The sequence below is a fragment of the Microtus pennsylvanicus genome, chromosome 11, assembly GCF_037038515.1.
Source record: "Microtus pennsylvanicus isolate mMicPen1 chromosome 11, mMicPen1.hap1, whole genome shotgun sequence".
Taxonomy (NCBI): domain Eukaryota; kingdom Metazoa; phylum Chordata; class Mammalia; order Rodentia; family Cricetidae; genus Microtus; species Microtus pennsylvanicus.
This window is the reverse complement of record NC_134589.1, coordinates 2,829,567-2,850,000: the sequence shown is the minus strand read 5'-3', so window position 1 is coordinate 2,850,000 and position 20,434 is coordinate 2,829,567. Positions and strand designations below refer to the sequence as shown.

At 51.3% G+C, this 20,434-nt stretch overlaps 1 protein-coding gene across 3 annotated transcripts in view; it reads left to right on the top strand.

Moving 5' to 3' along the window:
- Ccdc40 (coiled-coil domain 40 molecular ruler complex subunit) overlaps positions 1–20,434 on the top strand; it is a 47,203-nt gene that overhangs the window by 25,553 nt on the left and 1,216 nt on the right. For all 3 annotated transcript variants that reach the window (XM_075989919.1, XM_075989918.1, XM_075989917.1), the window contains 9 exons: positions 1,992–2,235; positions 2,334–2,516; positions 6,424–6,669; positions 7,777–7,990; positions 9,066–9,235; positions 9,328–9,419; positions 10,889–11,009; positions 15,937–16,125; positions 19,330–19,488. In XM_075989919.1, coding sequence (XP_075846034.1) covers positions 1,992–2,235; positions 2,334–2,516; positions 6,424–6,669; positions 7,777–7,990; positions 9,066–9,235; positions 9,328–9,419; positions 10,889–11,009; positions 15,937–16,125; positions 19,330–19,488 — 1,618 coding nt within the window. The remainder of the gene's footprint in view (positions 1–1,991; positions 2,236–2,333; positions 2,517–6,423; positions 6,670–7,776; positions 7,991–9,065; positions 9,236–9,327; positions 9,420–10,888; positions 11,010–15,936; positions 16,126–19,329; positions 19,489–20,434) is intronic.

Genomic DNA, 20,434 nt, shown 5'->3' with positions numbered 1-20,434 from the left:
GAAACCCTGTCTCGAAAAATCAAAAAAAAAAAAAAAAAAAGGCAAGGTCTTGGGATGAAAGAGGAAAAATCATCACACATACAAATAAAAAAATTCAATTTCTGTTAATCCAGGATATGGCTTTGGGCATGCATGCTAGGCCAGTGTTCTACCACTGAGTTACATCCTCAACTGCCTTTTAATTTTTATTTATTTGTCTATCTATCTGTCTGTCTGACTCTCTATCTGTCATACACACACACTCACACTGTCTATGGGTATATTGCCTGCAATACATATGCATGCACACGAAGGCCAGGAGACATCTGATCCCTTGGAACTGGAGTTATGGATGGTTATGAGCCACCATGTGAGTGCTGGGAATCAAACCTTGATCCTCTGGAAGGGCATCCGGTATTCTTAGCCACTGAGCCATCTCCCCGGCTAAGGGTGGTACACACTTGAAACCCCAGGACTAGGGAGGTGGAGGCAGGAAGATCCCTAGGGCTCCCTCGTCAACCAGTCTAGCCATAACACCGATATCCAGGTTCAGTGAGAGACCCTGTCTGAAAAATTAAGGTGGGTCCAGCAAGAAGGCTCAGACGGTAAAAGACACCTGCTACCAAGACTGATGACCCAAGTTCAATCCCCAAGACCCACATGGTTGATGGGGAAAACCGACGTCCAAAGGCTGTCTTCTGATCTGCACACATGCTCCGTGGCATGCGTACCTAGCCCTACCCAAAAAATTACTAATTTTTAACTAAAAATATAAGGCAGTTGTAGTGGCAAATGTTGGTTGGATATGCAAGAGCCAGAGGCGGAAGGATCACAAGGTTTTAAGATCAGCCTGGGACACACATCTAGCTCAGTGGGAAAAGACACAGTTGGTCCTCTGACCTCCACAGTGCCAGGACATACACGCATGAGCACACATACAATAAATAAACAAAACACTAAAAAAAATAGGGTGGAGAGGGACCGAGGAAGACATCCACACTGCATACACAGACACACTTTACTAGTTGGGTTTTGTCAATTTGACACAAATTAGTTACCTGAGAATCTTAGCTGAGATATTGCTGCTGTCAGATTGGCTCCTGGACGTGTCTGTTTCTTGACTGGTGACTGATGTGGGTGGGCCTAATCCACTGTAGACCAGACCACACCTGCACAGGTGGTCCTGGGTCAAGTAAGAAAGCAGCCTGAAGCCAGGCGGTAGTGGTGCACTCTTTTAATCCCAGCAGTTGGGGGGCAGAGGCAGGCGGATCTCTGTGAGTTTGAGGCCAGCCTGGGCTACAGAGTGAGTACCAGGATAGCTAGGGCTACACAGAGAAACCCTTTCTTAAAAAAAAAAGGGGGGGGGAAGGAAGGAAAGAAGGAAGGAAGGAGGGAGGGAGGGAGAAAGGAAGGGAGGGAAGGAAGGAAGGAAGAAAGAAAAGAAAAGAAAGCTGGCTGAGCAAGCCAGTAAGCAGCTTTCCTTCACAGCCTCTGCTTCACTTCCTGCCTTCAGGTTCCCATCTTGAGTTCCCCTGATAACGGGCTATAACATGTAAGACAAACAAACCCTTTCCTCCCCACATTGCTTTTTTTTTAAACACACAATGACAATTTTTTTTAATTTTATTTATTTATCTATTATGTATACAACATTCTGCCTCCATGTGTGCCCGCACGCCAGAAGAGGGCACCAGATCTTAAGACGGTTGTGAGCCACCATGTGGTTGCTGGGAATTGAACTCAGGACCTCTGGTAGAGCAGCCAGTGCTCTTAACCATTGAACCATCTCTCCAGCCCCCCCCCCCAACCCACACACACACACATTGCTTTTGGTCAGTGTTTTGTCCACTGCAACAGAAAAGTAAGCTAGACGACTCCCACACAGAAATGAACAGCAGTTAAGAGTTGGCATCCAAAATTCCTTCTCCACATTGGAATCCACCCAGTGAGATTCTCTTGAGCGGGTTCCTGGTGTCTGGCCGGTGACCCGCTTTGCTCTTTTGGTTTTGCAGGGAATGTGAACATCAGGTTAAGTCCATAGACGGTGAGATCGAAGCCTATAAGAAGTCCATCATGAAGGAGGAAGAGAAGAATGAGAATCTGGCCCGCCTCCTGAACCGCTCAGAGACAGAAGCCATGCTAGTGCAGAAAATGACCACCCAGTGCTTGAGCAAGCAAGAGGCTCTGCAGAGCGAGTTCAACACCTACCAGCTGGCCCTGCAGGACACGGAGGAAATGCTGAACAAGGGCGCTCTGGTGAGGCAGGGCCCCCAAGCCTGGGCCTCTGCTCTCAGCCAGCCTGTAGGAGGACAGCCACACACATGTCCTCCCCATGGTTCTTTCTTCTTTTGCAGGAACACTCGGCAGTCATGAGCGAACTCCAGGCGGCCCGCCAGGCTGTCCGTCAGGAGCAGGAGCTACGGCAAAAGATGGATGTCTCCATCATGGACAAGCTGCAGGAGCACGGGACCTCCAGCAAGATGACCAAGTACTTCCAACAGCTCCTTCGGAAGATGCAGAAGGAGAATACCAACCTGGTAGGCAGCCTCCAGCTGACAGGGTAGGGGCTGGGCTGGAGCTAGAGGCCTATGAGCAAAGGGCTCTTGGGGCGGCCCCTCATGACCTTGTTTCTAGCTGTCAAAGCAACACTTTCTATAATTTGCTTACTTACTTCTGCTTTTCTTCTGGAGGCAGGGTCTCTCTATGTAGTCCTGGTCATCCTGGAACTTGGTGTGTAGATCAGGCTGGCCTTGAAACTCAGAGATATCTGCCTGTCTCTGCCTCCCAAGTGCCAGGATCAAAGATGTGGGCCACCACACCCAACCCTATAATTTATTTTAATTAATTTAGTTTCTGTAGTGCTAGAGATTGTCCATGCCAGGGCCAGGCAAGCGCTACACCCTACACAAAGGTCCTCTTTGTCCTTCTTCTGTGAGGCTGAGTCTCACGGAGCTCCAGCTAATCCCAAACTTACTAGTGTGTGTGTGTGTGTGTGTGTGTGTGTGTGTGTGTGTGTGTGTGAGAGAGAGAGAGAGAGAGAGAGAGAGAGAGAGAGAGAGAGAGAGAGCAGGCTAGCCTTGAAACTCAGAGAGCTTCATATTATATATATGTGTGTGTGTTATCTATCTATTATATATGTGTGTACACATATATAAGTATATATGACCTTGAATTTCTTTTTTTAAATATTTATTATGTATATAGTGTTCTATCTACATGTATGCCTGCAGGTCAGGAGAAGGTGCCAAATATTATTACAGATGGTTGTGAGTGACCATGTGGTTGCTGGGAATTGAGCTCAGGACCTCTGGAAAAGCAAGCAGTGCTCTTAACCACTGAGCTAACTCTCCAGCCCTATGACCTTGGATCTCTGATCCCTCTTAAGTGCTAGGACTATAGGCCTGGGTTACCTATCAGGCTCTGGGGATGGAATGCAGGACTCTGAGCAGTGAGCTATATCCCACCACAGCTCCCCAAGCCCACTTTTTATTTATTTATCTTTATTTATTTATTTTGTTTTTTTGAGTTAGTTTTCTCTGTGTAGCTCTGGAGCCTGTCCTGGAACTATCTCTGTAACCCAGGCTGTCCTTGAAGTCACAGAGAGCCACCTGCCTCTGCCTCCCAAGTGCTGAGATTAAAGGCCCAGCTGCACCACTACTGCCCAGCCCTTTTTTTATCTTTGAGATAGGGTCTCACTAGTTGCCTAGGGTGAACGCCTTCTATAGCTCAGGCTAGGCTTACACTCATGACCGGCATGCCTTACTTAGTCTCCTGAGCAGCTGGGATGACAGATCCAGCTAATATTGTCTTATTGTTGAACACCTGGAGAGTTTGCCCAGCGTACACAAGGCCCTGGGCTCTGTCTCCAGCACCAGGGGTCGAAGAGGAAGGAGGCAGAACCCAGGGAGACATAAGGAAAACAATGGACGCTGTAGTCCCACTGTCCAGGAAACCACTTCTAGATTTCCTCCCTTCTGTACACTTTTACACACCACACACACACACTCACGCTAACATTGCACTCATGTTAAACATCTGGTTTGGGGTCCATTTGATTACATTTTTATTAGTCTCATTGACCCGTGACACAGGGAGAAATGTGCACAGGCATTAAATTGGGGACTCACTGAATTTTTCCATTTTCCATTTTACCCGACAACATCCAACACTTGCCGCTACCCATCCTTCGATACCGCAAACCTTCACTTTTCACGACCTTCATCACGAGAGCATCCCGTATTATGATTGACAAGTCTCTGCAAAGATACCCGGGTCTGCTAATGCCTACACTCTGAGGACAAGCTACTAAAGCCACCAGTCCTGGGCGAAAGCCAGGGTTAGATATGGTTTCTCTGCAGTTAACACCTGAATCCAGCTGCCTTGAGACCAGGGCCTTTGGCCCAGCTTTGGGCCCTGGGGGCTCAGCTGCCTTTCCTGTCATCTTGAAGGTGACGGAGGCTTGCACCTGCCACCACTGCTGTCATGGTGGCTGCTGTCACCTGGCCTCCTGAAAGGACCACAGCCTGAACGTTCCCATTCCACACACGCTTTTGACCTGACTGTCCACGGCTGGCAGCGGCTAATGCATAGCCCCGCCGGATCTCTTTGGGATGTCCAGGCCGACGTTGCTCAAGTGTTTCCTCTGGGAACAGGGCAGGCAGAAAGAGATGTCCCAGGTGCTTTCGAGACACTAAGGGACATGGTGGGTGTGAAGCAGCCTGCTTGGCTATTGTTGCACAGGCTAGACCTGTCTCCTAAGGCTCCTGTTGCCAGGTCCCCACCCTGCTCCTTCCTAGACTGGGCATGTCCTGTCACCACCTCTTCCCACCAGAAGGCAGTAAAGAGTCTTAGGTTAACAACTTTATTACCGTGGTTTTCCAGCTGAAGTGGAGTCCTTGAAAGGAGACAGTGGGTACTCAAAAGCCCTCTGCACCGGTGCCGGGTGGTGCAGAAACGGGGATCAGAGGGTGATTGTCAGGATTCTGTCTGGAGCTGGGACAGAGAGAAGCAGGGAAGGGTGTCGATGCAGGATCTCATTATAAACTCGGGGGCAGAGCTGAGGTCCTGGGGTTCCTCGGAGGCCAGGATGCCTTCCGCAGGTCGCAGAGGGTAGTGGCAGAGGCAGCCTGTTCTGCCCAATCACAGTGTGAGAGGAAGAATATGCCATAATCTGAACGAGATCAGGAAATGTCCCACTGTGCATCACCTAGCCATTAAAAATTAGATAGGAGAGGCTGAAGGTGACAGCACACACTTTTAATCTCAGCACCTGGGAGGTAGAGGCTGAAGGTGAGGGCACACACTTTTAATCTCAGCACCTGGGAGGTAGAGGCCAGCCAGCACTTAGACAGTGAGCCCTTATCTCAAAAAAAATTTTTTTTTAATTACAGAACAATATGAGACAGGGGCCTGGAGAGATGGCTGAGACAGGGTGGGAGAGCAGGAGAGATGGCTCAGTGGTTAAGAGCACTGGCTGCTCCTCTTCCAGAGGTCCTGAGTTCAATTCCCAGCAACCACATGGTGGCTCACAACCATTTGTAATGAGATCTGGCGCCCCTTTCTGGCCTGCAGAGATACCTGCAGGCAGAACACTGTATACATAATAAATGTCTTAAAGAAGAAAAAAAAAGGTATGAGACAGAATCTTTCAGACTAAAGAGATCAATGGCATGTGGCCCCACCCCCTCTCTCCTTGGGGGCACGGGAGGGAGGGGGAGGGGCCCGGGAGGCCATGTGGACTGAACACTAGAAGAAGTCTTCCAGGTGATCTGGTGCTACCTTTGTGACAGACTCGCCCATGATTCAGTATGTTCCCCTGTGCACTTATGCTATGCTCGTCTATAAAGAAAATCCATCCCTGATAGCTCACTTTCTCCTGTCCTCTCATCTCACACTCCCTCCGTCCCTCCCTCCCTCCAAGGTCTTACCATATAACCCTGGCTGGCCTAGAGCTCTGTGTGTAGACCAGAGTAGTCTTAAACTGTGATTTTCCTGCCTCTACCTCCCAAGGGCCAGGATTAAAGACATAAACCAGCCATGAGGCAGGGGCAGGCAGATCTCTGAGAAAAAAGAAAAGAAAGACATGAACCAGCCCGACCTTTTGAGAGAGAGTCTCTTGTAGCCTACACTGACCTCAGACTCACTGTGTAGCCCAGGCTGGCCTTAAACTCAAGACCCTCCCACCTCGGTCTCCCGTGTGCTGGGATCACAGGCGCATGCTAGGATCTCAGGCATGTACAACTACACCCAGCTTTCTGTTTTTGCATCTCCATTGTGTAAACAAGCCCCTTGTAGGCTCTCAAGACTCAGGGCCCAGCCAGTTCGCTTCTTCACAACTGTACGCAGGGATCTCTCCAGAATACATGTAGAGTGTCAAGGAAACAGCAGCCTGGCCCGTTCAAGTGGCAGAAAACGCTCACACCCCGTTGCCCTTCGTGCCCTCAGGTGACACATCTCTCAAAACTTGACGGCGACGTTGCTCAGGCCACCCTGGACATCACCAACACTAGCTGCAAGGTGGACATGCATAAGAAGACGCTGGCTGAGCTGGACAAGGAGGTGAAGCGGCTCAACGACCTCATCACCAACAGTGAGAGTGAGATCGTGCGGCGCACCATCCTCATCGAGAGGAAGCAGAGCCTCATCAACTTCTTCAACAAGCAGCTGGAGCAGATTGTGGCCGTGCTGGGGGTGAGGAACCGCCCTGGGATCCGAGCCGTGTGTGCGGTGCTCGCAGATGGCAGGCACCTCTCTACCCCAGTCCCACTAGTGAAGTGGCCGTGTGCGCATGCTCCAGGCTGCAACCCCCAGGCTGGGCTGGGTGACGAGGCTCCTCCCCACCTCTATAACCGGGACCTGAATTCCACATCGTCCGTCTCTGACGTGAACCTTATTTTTGATTTCTCTGGTTTGTTTTGTGAGACAGTTGCTATGTGGCCCGGGTGGGCCCAGACCTTGCTATCCTGGGGCCTCAGCTACTGAGAGCTGTGTGCTACGTGCCTGGCTTCTTTTGATTTTCTTCAAGGCTTTTGAGTCACACAGACACACAGGTAGCAGGCTGGACCGAGGCAATACCACACTGTGGTTTAATCAGTTTGAGGGCTCCATGTCTTTCCTGTAACTCAGGTGACTTACCTGTAAGTCACTTACCGGGAACCTAAGGACCCACCATGGGTGTGAAGTCCTCAAGTAGAGCAAGCTGTCAGGGAAGCCCTCTTCTGCCTGTGGCTGGTCTGAGGTCAGAGAACATATTCAGAGTGTCCTAGCGGGTGGAAGGCCGTGCCCACAAGGACCTGGGACCACAAAGCCAGTGAAAGATAAGAGCGCTGTCTGAGCCCTTGAAGTAAATGCGATGAATTCATGATTCTCCATAGCCCACCCCAAAAGAAGGGCTGTGGGGAGCTGGCTCAGTCTGTAAAGTGCACACTTCGTGATCATACAGACCTGGGTTCCACCCCGGCACCCACAGTAAAAACCAGGCATAGCAGTTTGTACCTGTAATCCCAATACTGGGGAGGCAGGGACTGGAGGATCCCTGCAGCCTGCTGGCCAGTCAGTCCAACCAATCAATAAATTCCAGATTCCCGAGAGACCCTGTCTGAACAAGGTAATACTTATTATGGCACGCTTATCTCTGTGGCTGCGCGTGGGGCGCGTGCACGCACGCACACAGACACACACACGTGCACGCACGCAAACACGCACATGTGCACATGTATATACAGCACACATGAATAATAATAAAAGCAAACCTGAGGATCCCGAGGCTCACGCTGCCCTCCGATTAAATCCCTCCAGGGGGAAGAAGCTGGACCCCTGGAACTGGAGATCAAAAGGCTGTCTAAGCTGACGGAAGAGCACAACACGGGAGTGGCAGAGGCACAGATGAACTGGCTGCGCCTGCAGCAGGAACTGGTCCAGGTCACAAACGAACGCGAGGAGCAAATGGTGTCCCTGGACCAGCTCAAGAAGGAGATGCACATTATGGAGCAAAAGAAGCTTCGCTTAGAGAGTGAGCCGCTGGGGGCGGGGCTACGAACGCCCTGGGGGCGGAGCCACGCAGCCCTGCACTCCCTCCCCGCCGCCTCAATCCCAGACCCCCACACACCAGCAATTCCAGCACTCTAAGTGAGCTCCCTCCTGGCCACATCACTCCCAGACCAGGTGCCACCCAGGGCCCTGAGGCCGTAAGTCTGAGGCTATCCTGGGCTACATAGTAAGACCATGTTTCAAAAGGAAAACAAAGCAAACCAGTACAACTCTATAGTCATCTAGTTTGTCGGTGCTATTCACCGTGTTCCTGAGGTTTGTGGGGGATGGGAGCAAAAAGATCTGTGAAATCAGACAAATGCAGCCAGCCTCTCGACTCCTGGTCCTGAACACTTTGTTCCCGCCCGCACAGACCCCAGAAGCACGCTGGGTACCACCGGGTAGTCCCTTGTGCCGAGGAGCAACCTTTCTGACACCCAGGGGCCTGTCAGGATGTCATTCCTGGGTCACCACCGAAGGGCACCTTACTGAGATATCCTGGGTTCCACGTGGTCCAGAGAAGAGAGTCAGTTAAACACTGCGTGGAGAAACGGGGCTGCTGCATTTGCCCACTCGCCAGGGATCCCACTGCATCCTCTCACAGCCTTTGGCTACTCACAAGGGCAGAGTATCGAGTAGTACGCCGGGCCTCCTGGCACCAGCCAGGCTGGAAGGTAGAGCCCCACCCTGACACGAGCGAGATCAGCTGGGACAAAGACAGGCACATCCAGAGGCGTAGCTATGAGCCAGCCAAGGATACTGGTGTGGGAAAGGCAGAGAGCCTGACAGCAGGATTTTATGGGTCACCTACCCTGGTGCCTTTTTTCTTCCCCCGTCAAAATGTCTTTGGTCTTTCTCCTTCCCACCCTGCCCTAAGGCCAGGTGTTGGAGGCAAAGGGTTGGCCTGCCTTCCCTAGATACCCACGGCATCTGAGCACCCCTCCCCTGATCTCTACCTGCGTCAGACAAAACAGGAAGGGATGGAAGGGGGCATAGCTGCTGCCAGCTGAGGACCCCAGACCTCCAGCATCGCCCCCCCCCCACCTGTCCCTCCACAGACAAGATTGAGCAAGAGAAGAAGGAACAGAAGGAGATCAACCGGCACATGAAGGACCTGAACAACGACCTGACCAAACTCAACATGCTGATGGACAAGAACCGGTGTGACTCCGAGCAGCTGCAGCAGAGCAACCTGGTGGCCGAGACAGAGTTTGTGCGCACACTGAAGGTTGGCACTACCCGCCGCCCGCTCAGTCACCCCCAGGGGCTCCAGGGGCCACAGGCCTGAGCCATCCTCACAGCTCTCCCCGGTCCACGCAGGACGCAGAGAGAGAGACCATCCAGATGGAGGAAAAGCTGACGCAGCTCCGTGAAGAAAAGACCACCCTCCTCAACAGCCTGGTGGAGGCCGAGTGAGTAAGGGGCTCAGCTGTGTGGCGCTGCTAAAGGTCACCAGACCCGCCAAGGTTCTGTGGGAATGGCCACCAAACATTGGCATCACTGGGGAGTAGCTCTGAAGGCCAGCTTTGTGAACCCCAGAAGAACCCCAGAAAGCCACTGTACAGATCTGTAGAATAACCCTCAGCGGCAACCACCAGCCAGGCCAGTATCCCTGGGTATTGAGTGGTTTCCTTTGGGATAAAGTTTATAAAATATATCTTATTTTTATGGAAAAAGGTAGTAATATATAAACCCAACCCCAAGCATTTTACACTGTGACAGAGTAGAAAAGGAGAAACGGGGAGATGGCTCAGTGGATACAGGAGGACCTGAGTTCACATCTCCAGCACCTACGTAAAAAGCCATGCATGGCCAAGTGTGCCCATAACCCCAGCACGATGGAGCTCGGTCTAGCTCTAGGTTCACTGAGAGACCTGTCTCCTGAGACTACATGGAGAATAACAGTGCAGGAAGCCAGATGTCCTCTGGCTTCTGTGTGCGTGCAGGTGCATACCACCACCACCCCACTGAACTAACGGGAAAAGGGAGAATGCGTAGTATCAGCTCTGTTCCGTGTGTGCCTGTGCATGTACGTGTGTGTACGTGTGTATGTGTGAACTGGGGATGGAATTCAGGACCTTGCACGTGCCAGGCAAGTGTTCTACCTCTGAGCCCTTCCCAGCCCCCAGTATTCATCCTAAGAGACCACTGTATAGATAGATTTCTTGTTTGGTTTGTAGCAAGACCATTCCCTTTGAGGCAATTTTACATTGTCATGGTGTCTTTGCATATTGCACACACATGTACCTCTCCCTTGGAAACCGTCTGTAGGCACCATGAGGGTGCCCCTTGATTGACAGGAGTACTCTAAAAGGGATCATGTGTTTCTTGCCACTTGACAAGATCTGTGCATTAACTCACACACACACAGTGGCTTTGGGGCTTGTGGTCTGGGTTACATTTGGGCAGCTTTCTGACAGAGTTTTTCACTTCCTTATTTGACTTTTACCAATCACATGTACATTCTCAGTTCCTCAGTTGTGTTTCCCTGCTGCCTCCCCATCTCTCTCTCTCTCAAGAATGCCTCTGAAACCAGAGTTACAGTCGGTGTAGGAAACCACATGGGTGCTGGGGACTGAATCCAGGCCCTCTGCCAGAGCAGGCAGGGTTCTCAGCCGCTGGGCCGTCTCTCCAGCCCGTCTCTCATCTCTCCCTCTTTTAATCTTCCCCTTTCCCGCCTCTGCTCTCTCTCCTCTCCTCCCCGCCAGCCCATATGCAGAAGTCTCTCTGTCTCAAGACTTGACAAACCATTTTGTAAGGAGCCTGAGTTAAAGACTTTTTGGCTTCGTTTGCCACACCCCTGGGCAGAGGTGGTGGTGGGGTCTCTGTCACTCCAGCTCAAACTGCTCCGGCCCTGACACTGCCTCTCCTGCCTCTGAAGACACCAGATCATGCTCTGGGAGAAAAAAATCCAGCTGGCAAAGGAGATGCGCGCCTCAGTGGATTCCGATACCGGGCAGACAGAGATCCGGGCCATGAAGGCCGAGATCCACAGGATGAAGGTGAGTGTGTCAGGGCTGTGGGCGTAGGCGGCAGAGATGCTGCAGATGGGGAGCCACTCAGCAACCCTGCCTCTGGCAACAGGCAAGATCCCTGGGGAGGACCTGCTGCTGCACAGTGGCTGCATCGCAGCAAATGTGGCTGCAAGCTCTGTGCCGTCACCCACCTCTCACACCCCGGGTCTGCCTGACTTCCGTCTATACTGTGCAGAATAACCCCACCGCAGCCAGGACATGTGCTCGTGTGCACATCACCCCATAAAACGCTGTCTTATCGTGACTCCAAGCATTCAAGGCCCCTCTGATGTTCTCAGACACTGGCTGTAATGCCCGGTTTCCCAGCCCAATGGTCTCACCTCACTGTGGAACAAAAAGAACCTCAGATGGGCTGGTGTGGTGGTGCCCATCTTTAATCCCAGCAGTTTGAGGCCAGCCTGCTGTACACAGCAAGTTCCAGCTAGCCAGGGTGACACAGTGAGACCCTGTCTCAAACACGAGCAACGAAAAACAATTCATGTAGTGGGGAGGTCGCTTGTTCCCTTCTGGCTGCTCAGCAGCTCAGACCCGAAATAACCACACACAAACTGTATTAATTAAATCACTGCTTGGCCCATTAGCTCTAGCTTCTTATTGGCTAGTTCTTACATATTAGTTTAACTAGAAATGGGATAGTTTAACCCATTTCTAGTAATCTGTGTATCACCACGTGGCTGTGACTTACTGGGTAAAGTTTCAGCGTCTGTCTTCAGCAGGGTAACATGGCTTCTCCCTGCCTCTGCCCTTCTTTCTCCCAGCATTCAATTTAGTCCCCTCCACCCCCCACCTAGCTCTGTTCTACCCTATCAGGCCAAGCCAGTTTCTTTATTTATTAACCAATAAAAGCAACACATAGACAGAAGGACCTCCCAAACCGAACTAAAAAAAAAAAAAGCTCAGGGGCACCTCATCCCACCTCTCAGGAGTAGTGGACTTCACTGACTGTAAGAACAGCTAAATCACAAATGACCATCCGTTTAAGCTTCAAGACCTTAGGGATGAAAATAAGAGCAGTTAGGGGCTGGAGAGATGGAGAGTTAAGCGCACTGGTTAGTCTTCCAGAGGTCTCAGGTTTGATTCCCAGCACTCATGTGGTGGCTCACAGTTTCATGTAACTCCAGTTCCAGAGATCAGACAGATGTTTTCTCTTGGCCTTCATAGGTACCAGGCATTCAGGCGAGACACACATTCTCAGAAAATAAAGTGTTAAATAAAAACAGATCAGTTAGCCACAGTGACATCACTTTTCTGATCTCATTCATTATGGAACGGCCTCAGGCTGTTGGCTGCTCTTAGCCCTCCCGCATGAGCTGAGCTGGCTTGTCGCTCAGCAGTAAAGCATCTGTGCTCAAGGCCTAGGATTTGCTCCCCAGTGTGACTGATGTTAACTTGACAAGATCCACAGTCACCTAGAGGACGATGTCTGAGCGCACCTGTGAGGTGTCATCTAGATTAGTTTAGCACACCTGTGGGGAATTATCTAGATTAGGCTGACTGAGGTTGTAAGAGCCACCTGACTCTGAGCCCCCACTCTCTATGGACTCAGTAAAGTAGAACGGGAGCCGAGCACTCAGTGCTAACTAAGGATGCAGGGTGACCAACCGGCCAAGCCCCTGCTCCCTTCCCCACCAGGATCGGTGGTTGTACCGCTTAGAACAGCAAGTTGGGCCTGGCGGTGGCAGTAGTGGTGCATGCCTTTAATCCCAGAACTTGGAAGGCAGAGGCAGGCAGATCTCTGTGAGTTCGAGGTCAGCCTGGTCTACAGAGTGAGTTCCAGAACAGGTAGGGCTACACAGAGAAACCCTGTCTCTAAAAACCAAAACCCAAACAAAACAAAAAACTGAAAGCCAGAATAAGCCCCTTCCTCCCTTAAATTCTTTTTTGTCAGGATAGTTTATCACAGCAAGAAAATCAGTAACTAAAAGTCCAGTGTAGTGATATTTCATTTGTACTTTAATAAATAAAGCTTGCCTGAAGATCAGAGAGTAAAACAGCCCCGCTGGTCAGCCTCACAGACCAGGCAGTGGTGACACACACCTTTAATCCCAGTAGCCACACTAGTTTGCCACAGAAACCGGGCGGTAGTGGTACACACCTTTAATCCCAGCCCCAGAGAGGAATATAAAACAGGAGGAGACAGCTCTCACATAAAGTCTCATTCTGAGATTCCTGGAGGCAGGATCGTCATTTCAGACTGAGGTAGAGGTAAGAGCCAGTGCCTGACTGTTTTGCCTTTCTGACCTTTAGGTTGAACCCCAATTTCTGTCTCTGGGTTTTTATTAATTGTACTACATGCCCAGCATGCATAAAATGAAATATAAAGCTAAGAACCACAATACATGCCTGCAATGCATCCCAGCATCCAGGGGTCTGAGGCAAGAGGATGTTAAGTTCAAGACCAGCCTCAGCATCTCACACACATATCAATGTAATTGGATTTTCAAAGCATAAGCAGGCCAGATGTGGTGGTGCACACTGTAATCCCAACACATGGAAGTTGGAAGCAGGAAGATCAGGAGTTCAAAGTCATCCTTGGCTAAACAGAGAAAGCAAAGTCAGTCTGGACTACATGAGACCCTGTCCCAAAAGAAAAGCACAGAAATTGTGTGGTTGCTGCAGCGAACTAGCTTCTCATCCCTGAGGTGAGGGGGAAGCCAAAGGTGTCCTCTCACCCTGCCTCCAGCATCCCTGTGTGCCCCATTGCTATGTAAGCCCGTAGGGGTCAGTGGCCTCCCTCCACACATGCAAACGGTTTGGCTTCCTCCACCTCTGCAGAACCTGTGTGCACAGATATGACCCCAGCCTCAGCTGTGACGGATGGCAGTGTGGGACACCTCAGCTATGACCTACGTGCTTGCTGGTTGGTGTTTGCTGGGATCCAGCCTGACATAACCAAGGCCATCTCAGTCATAACTGCCTTCTTGCCTACCAGGTGACCCTGGCAATGCTCTAAACCCTATAGCACAAACAAAGTCACTGAGCCCATCAGCTGGGCATGGTGTGTCATGGTGAGCCATTGGCACATGGGCTTTCTTTCTTTTGAAGGATTTTACTGTTTTGAACCAGGTATAATGCTGATTGCCTTTAATCCCAGCACTTGTGAGGCAGAGGCAGATGGATCTCTGTGACCTCAAGGCGAGCCTGGTCTACAAAGTGAGTTCCAGGACAGCCAGGCCTACACAGAGAGACTGTGTCTCAAACTTTTTATTATTTATTTTTAATTATGTATATATGCATGTGTGCATCTGCACGGGGGTATGTGCACATGAGCACAGCCCGAAGGGTCCAGCAGAAGCATCAGATTCCCCTGAAGCCGGAGGTCCAGGCAGTTGTGGGCCTCCTGACATGGTGCTGGGAATCAAGCTCAGGGTCTCCTCAAGAGCAGCTAGCTCTCTTTAACAACTGAGCTGTCTCTTCAGCCTCCCCACCCCCAGGCTGTTTGGTGATTGATGTTGGATAAGTTAGTCGTTGGTAAGGTTCGTTCATCTGGCTGTGCACCTCTGCCTGGCTTAGCACAGAAACCTCTTCCTCCTACCTTGGGATGTGGTCACCCAAGCACGCTCTTTCCTCAAGTCCCCGTTAAAATGTGCCTCCTGTAATTAGAAATGTCTGTCACTTTCCCCATTCCCGGCGGAGTTTCTCAGAACGAGGGAGGGGTCCCCAGAGAAGCAGAGCCAACATGACGTGTGTGCAGTCACGCTCGGAAGCAGAGCCAACATGACGTGTGTACAGTCACGCTCTGTAATGTGTACGTACACAACAATGGCCCGTGAGAGCCTCGGAGAGCCAGCACCGTATGCCAGCCAAATCCAAAGCATGCCACCATCTTCCCAGGCACCCCCACTGGAGACCGTGGGCCCACTTTACTCCGTCCACTAGTGCACACGAACATGCTGATCCCCACAGACCTCCTCATGGATACAGCCAGCTATCCGGGCAGCCCTCAGGCCAATCAGATGGACACATAGCAGTAAATATGTTGCAATCCACCCCCCTCCTGAAATCTAGATTACCAAAGGCTATATGTAGATTCTCAGCTTTAAGGGGACCTGTCAGGTTGCTCACGTCCTATCAACTCTGATGTTTGGGTGCTGACAGTCACTGACATTTATCCATTGCCCTCTTGTTTCTTGTAGGCGTGTGAATGACTGGCTGTGTGTGAGCGCTCGTGTGTGCTTGTGTGTGAGCAGAAGTCAGAGGGCACCCTCAGGAACGTTGGTCACTTCCTTTGAGGCAGGGTCTCTCGGGGGCCAAGAGCTCACTCATTAGATGGCACTGAGTGACCAACAGGCCCCAGGGCTGTTCCTGTCACTGCCTCCCCAGCACTGGGCTTGAAAGTGTGCGGAGCCACCCCTGACCTTTTCTGTGAGTTCTGAGGACCAAAAACCTGGCTCTTCACATTCTGAGGCGAACGCTTCACTAACTGAGCCATTTCCTGAGCCCTGCCCCCTTCCTTTTAAATCATAGTCATCCACGCTAACATTCATGAAATATAATACACTTATCCAAACGAGCTACAAATGTTCCCAGGGCCAAAGAAGTCCTCATGCACTCGCGCAGCCCATGCTCGCAAGCCGCAGCCCTCAGCCTCTGTCACAGCCAAACAGTTAACCAAACCCCCATCTCTAGACAGACTTACCCGCCCTCTCACCACAGCTGGCAGAGAATATGGTGTGGTCCTCTCCTTCCTCTCCTCCTGCCTTCCCTTTGTACCAATTACAAGAATAGCTGTACCTCTCCCATCGGTGTGTGCTGTCTCTCCGTCTCCTTGTGGCTCTCTCTGTATCCCTGACACTTCACTGGCCAGTGTCAAAGGCAGACAAGCCAGGGAGGGCGGGCTGGCCACTCTCACGTAAGCCGTGCCCTGCCCGGCCCCTCTGTCTTGTGTCCCCAGGTCAAGCACGGGCAGCTGCTGAAGCAGCAGGAGAGGATGATCCAGGACATGGAGCAGGCTGTAAGCCGCAGGGAGACCATTGTAGTCCAGGCTGAAGGGCAGAGCAAGATAGACAGGAAGACCATCACCAGAACAGAATTCCATTACCAGCAGAATGAGCTGCGAAAGAAAATTAGGGACACGCACAAGGTACGACCCGCGCTTGCTTTGCTTCTGTGACCCAGTGATATTCCAGAGCCGCGTCCCTGCCCAGGCTGCACATCTGTATTGGAGTTGGGACACACGCATATGCTGGGGTTCACCTTTCCTCACCGCACACAGTCAGCACGTATCTTCATCCGTCCCCACAGGCTGGCCTGAGGCGTCTGCTCCCACCTTGCCTGCTCCGGCTCATCCCTCAACTCTGAGGGACGTAGGAGAGCCAGCAGACATAGATCACAGTTCACAGTGCCCTCCCGTTCCCATCTTCCCTTCTCCCCATCCCTGTGGGTCGAGATCACCGCTGTGGTATCACATCTGTGACGACAGGAAAGACAGAACTCTGGAACGAAACGATCCCTCCCACACTGGTGACACACACTGCCACATCTTCTGGGCTGTGGCCTCTGTCTGGGAAGGGGGACATGTGTCCTACGTGCCAGCTCCTGCTTGGTGAAGAGTGGCAGCTGTCAGAGTGACTGTGCCCGACAGGTGTTTCCAAGCACGCTGGCCGAAGCTGCCCTCGGCCCTGTCGGTGGAAGTCGGTCCACACCGGGCACCACCCAGCAGTGCGGGAGGCCACTTCCTGCTAACAGAAGCAGTCTCTGAGATCTTGGAGGAGCCATGGCAAAAACTCAATTACTCAAGAGTAGGTGGGAAGACAGGCTGATGCAAAGGTGGCAGCTCCCTCCTCCCTAAGAGAGGACTAGACACACACTCTAGTGCACCCCGCCATCCTCCCTAAGAGAGGACTGGACACACCACTCAAGTGCACCCCGCCGTCCTCCCTAAGAGAGGACTAGACACACCACTCAAGTGCACCCCGCCGTCCTCCCTAAGAGAGGACTAGACACACCACTCAAGTGCACCCCGCCATCCTCCCTAAGAGAGGACTGGACACACCACTCAAGTGCACCCCCTGGCAACCACCAGCCCAGAGCCCTGGGGTGAAAGTTCCCATCTGTCTCACAGCCCACGCTAACAGGCTTTGTGGTCTTGGGCATATATGGGACCTTTTCAACGCTTCTGGGAGAAATAGGAGCAGTACCCACCTCCTGGGGAGTCAGATGGTTAAGTCTAACAGCAACCATAACCATATATGGTGTGGTGACCTTAAGGGCATCTATCTGCTTCAGCTTACTGACCTGTGGAGTCCACCTTGTAGAATTATCCAGAGAACTAACAGAGTGCCAGCATAGTCCCCATAGGCGCAGGACATACGACACACACCTGTGAGCCCACCACTCAGACTGAGACAGGAGAATTGCCTCAAGTTCAAAGCAGCTGAAGCTATATATAAGACCCTGTCTCAAAACCATGGACATTTAAAGTCTCTATAGGGTACATTCTGTATAGGGAATGATCAGTTAGAATCATTCCTGTGGCTGTGACTGGAAGCTTCCGGAGTGAGGTGGCGGAGTGGCCTTGCTCAGTTGTCATTTGCCACACCTGCCTGCCTCTCTAGTTCCTTCCTTGTCTTCCTGCAGCACACCAGACCTCTCCACCTGCCCTGGATGCCTTCCTGCCCCCACCTCTGCCTTCCCTGCCCCACCGTCCCACGACCGGGTATGCGTCAACCCCGCCATGGCCTCCACCATCTGGCCACAAACGGGGGGCCCTTTCCTCCTCCCAAAGTCCTATGTTCCCAGGAAGCAAACAAGGATGACTGTTTCTTTCTCACCATTATGCAGGCCGTGAGTCAGCCACCAAACACTGCCAGTACCTTCGTTGTCATGGTAACGTTCCATCCCTGCTGGCCCTTCCAGCCCTGAAACCCCGCTGCGAACACTTCCTGAAACACCGTGTTCCAGTGGGGCTCTGCAGAGGAGCCCCCACCACACTGTCAAGCACCCCACTCCTACCCTCCTTCCTTACACTTCCCACATAGCCTCGTCCGGTCCTGCTCAAGGCTGTAGTGCTGATCCTGGATCCTGGTCCCCACATCCCTCTGCTCCTTCAGGGCACGGACGGCTGACTTCCCCAGTCTTCTAGGAAGCCACAGCCTCCCTAGTAGGCTTTGTGGGCTCAGGGCCCCGGCGTGGGTGTCTCATAGGTTACTACCCCTCACCCCATACATTCTATATAGTCTGTGGCTATCGGATTCCTCTTTGGGAATTGTAGTTTGAATGTGATGTCCCTGTGGAGGCCCAAAACTATGAGCCTATTCCCACCTGGTCTAAAGGTCAGAGAGTTACAGCTTCTTTTCCTTCAAGGTTATTGTGCTTCTACCACAAACAAAGGTCCCACCTAGATTTAGGTCAGAGAGTTCGGAGGTTATCATCAAAGGGTGTGGCTAATAGCCAGACCTTGTATTTCAGGAACAGAGAAGTAGATCTGTTTCTACATCAAACAAAAGTCTAAGGACCCAAGTAGGTTCCTACCCCCTTAGGGAGGTAACAATGGATTCCACCCAGGAAGTGGTTTGCCTACAGACTGTGAGCATTACTGTCTTGTTCTAGCAACTGAAGGTTTTAACTAAGACTGTAGCCCTCGACCTTCTACTGGTCTGTTCATTTCCTTGTAGCACATCAATGCAGTTTGTTTTGTTTTTTTTTTATCTTTCTCCTACCCTTTGGGGTCGGAGTATTTTAAGCGAATGGAAATTAAACGCGGGTGATTTCAGTATTCACTGGAACTCCCTCCCGGTACTATCCTATGTTTCTGTTTTATTATTTTCACTCACGTCTTAGTCCTCTTTACTAACTTTTCTAATCCCCAGACCCCTACCCTGGTAAGTGGTATTTTTGTCCAAGCTGGTCACTGACGTGTCCCCAGAGAATACTCGGTCCCCAGTTGGTGGCACCGTTTGGGCATGTTTAGGAGGCATGGCCTTGCTAAAGGAAGTGTCCGTGGTTTCGGGCTTTGAGAGGTTAAAAGACTTGTACCATTTCTAGCTCACTCTCTCTGCTTTGCCTTTGTGGTCTGAAGATGTGAGCCTTCAGCTTTCTGCGCCAGCCACCACGCCTCTGCTCTGCCACCGTGGGCTCTGATCCCTCGGGAACTGTTAGCCCAGACAAATCCTTCCTTCTCTAAGTCGCCTTGACCATGACGTTTTTATCACAGCAATAGAAACGTAACTGATGCAGGAATCCCCCTAGAATAAATTCCGAGGCACGTGGCTGGTCTTTAGTTGGATGTCTCCGTCTGCTAAATGACAGGGATGCAGGAATCCATTGGGTCCTTTTTCTCTCCCAGGCCACAGAGGAATGCATCAAGACCATCTCAGAACTGGAAGAATCTCAAAAACTCCTAAGCAGCTCCCTTCAGGAGAAGCAGCAGTCCCTGTCAGATATGCAGGGTGACGTAGACGTTCTGGAAGATGAGATCAACAAGCTCACAGCTCTGAAACGGCAGGTAAATCTTGGGAGCTCTCTGGGCCTGAACCCCAAGAGAAGCCTTGTGTCCCCGATGACAATCTCCCCGGGGACCAGCTACATCTTCAGCTGGCAGTGACACCAACTACTCTCGTTTACATCCCTTGCGATTTGGTCACACCATACATTTTGATCTCTACCCGTTATTGGCTGGGCACCATTTCAGATGCTTGGGCAAACGACTAGAAACAAAATCTCTGGCTGTATTGAAGGTTAAATTCTTGCTCCACGAAGATGGAAGATGTCAGGGCCTCCGAGTAAAATCAAGGGGTTGAGTTTTTGAGAGGAGAAATCCAAGAAGGCTATGTAAGAAACGTGTTTGAGTCTACAGAGCTAGTTCCATGACATCTAGGGCTATTACACGGGGAAACCCTGTCTCAAAAAAGAATGGAAGGCAGGAAGAGAGGGAGGGAGAAAAGAGAAAAGAGAAACAAGTTTGAGTCAAGGCTTCATGGAGGGGCTGGAGAGATGGCTCAGTGGTTAAGAGCATTGCCTGCTCTTCCAAAGGTTCTGAGTTCAATTCCCAGCAACCACATGGTGGCTCACAACCATCTGTAATGAGATCTGGTGCCCTCTTCTGGCCAGCAGACATACACGCAGACAGAATATTGTATACATAATAAATAAATAAAATGTAAAAAAAAAAAAAGATTTAAAAAAAAAAGACTTCATGGAGGTGGGAGAAGAAGAAGCCGTTCAGGTAGGCAGGGTAGCCTGGCCAAGAGGGGCCTGCCCAAACTGTACCAAGTCTTGACCCCGGGGGACAGTGTAAAGCACTAGGGCTGAGGGTCACCTGGAAGCAAAGGGATCCCCCGCCAGGTTCTAGGGCCACATGGTAGACTCAAGGGGCACAGCAAACCTGAATCCCAGTGGGATTTCCAGCTGGACCGGCTGTGCTGAGTCTAACAGGACTGCAGGGTGTCAGG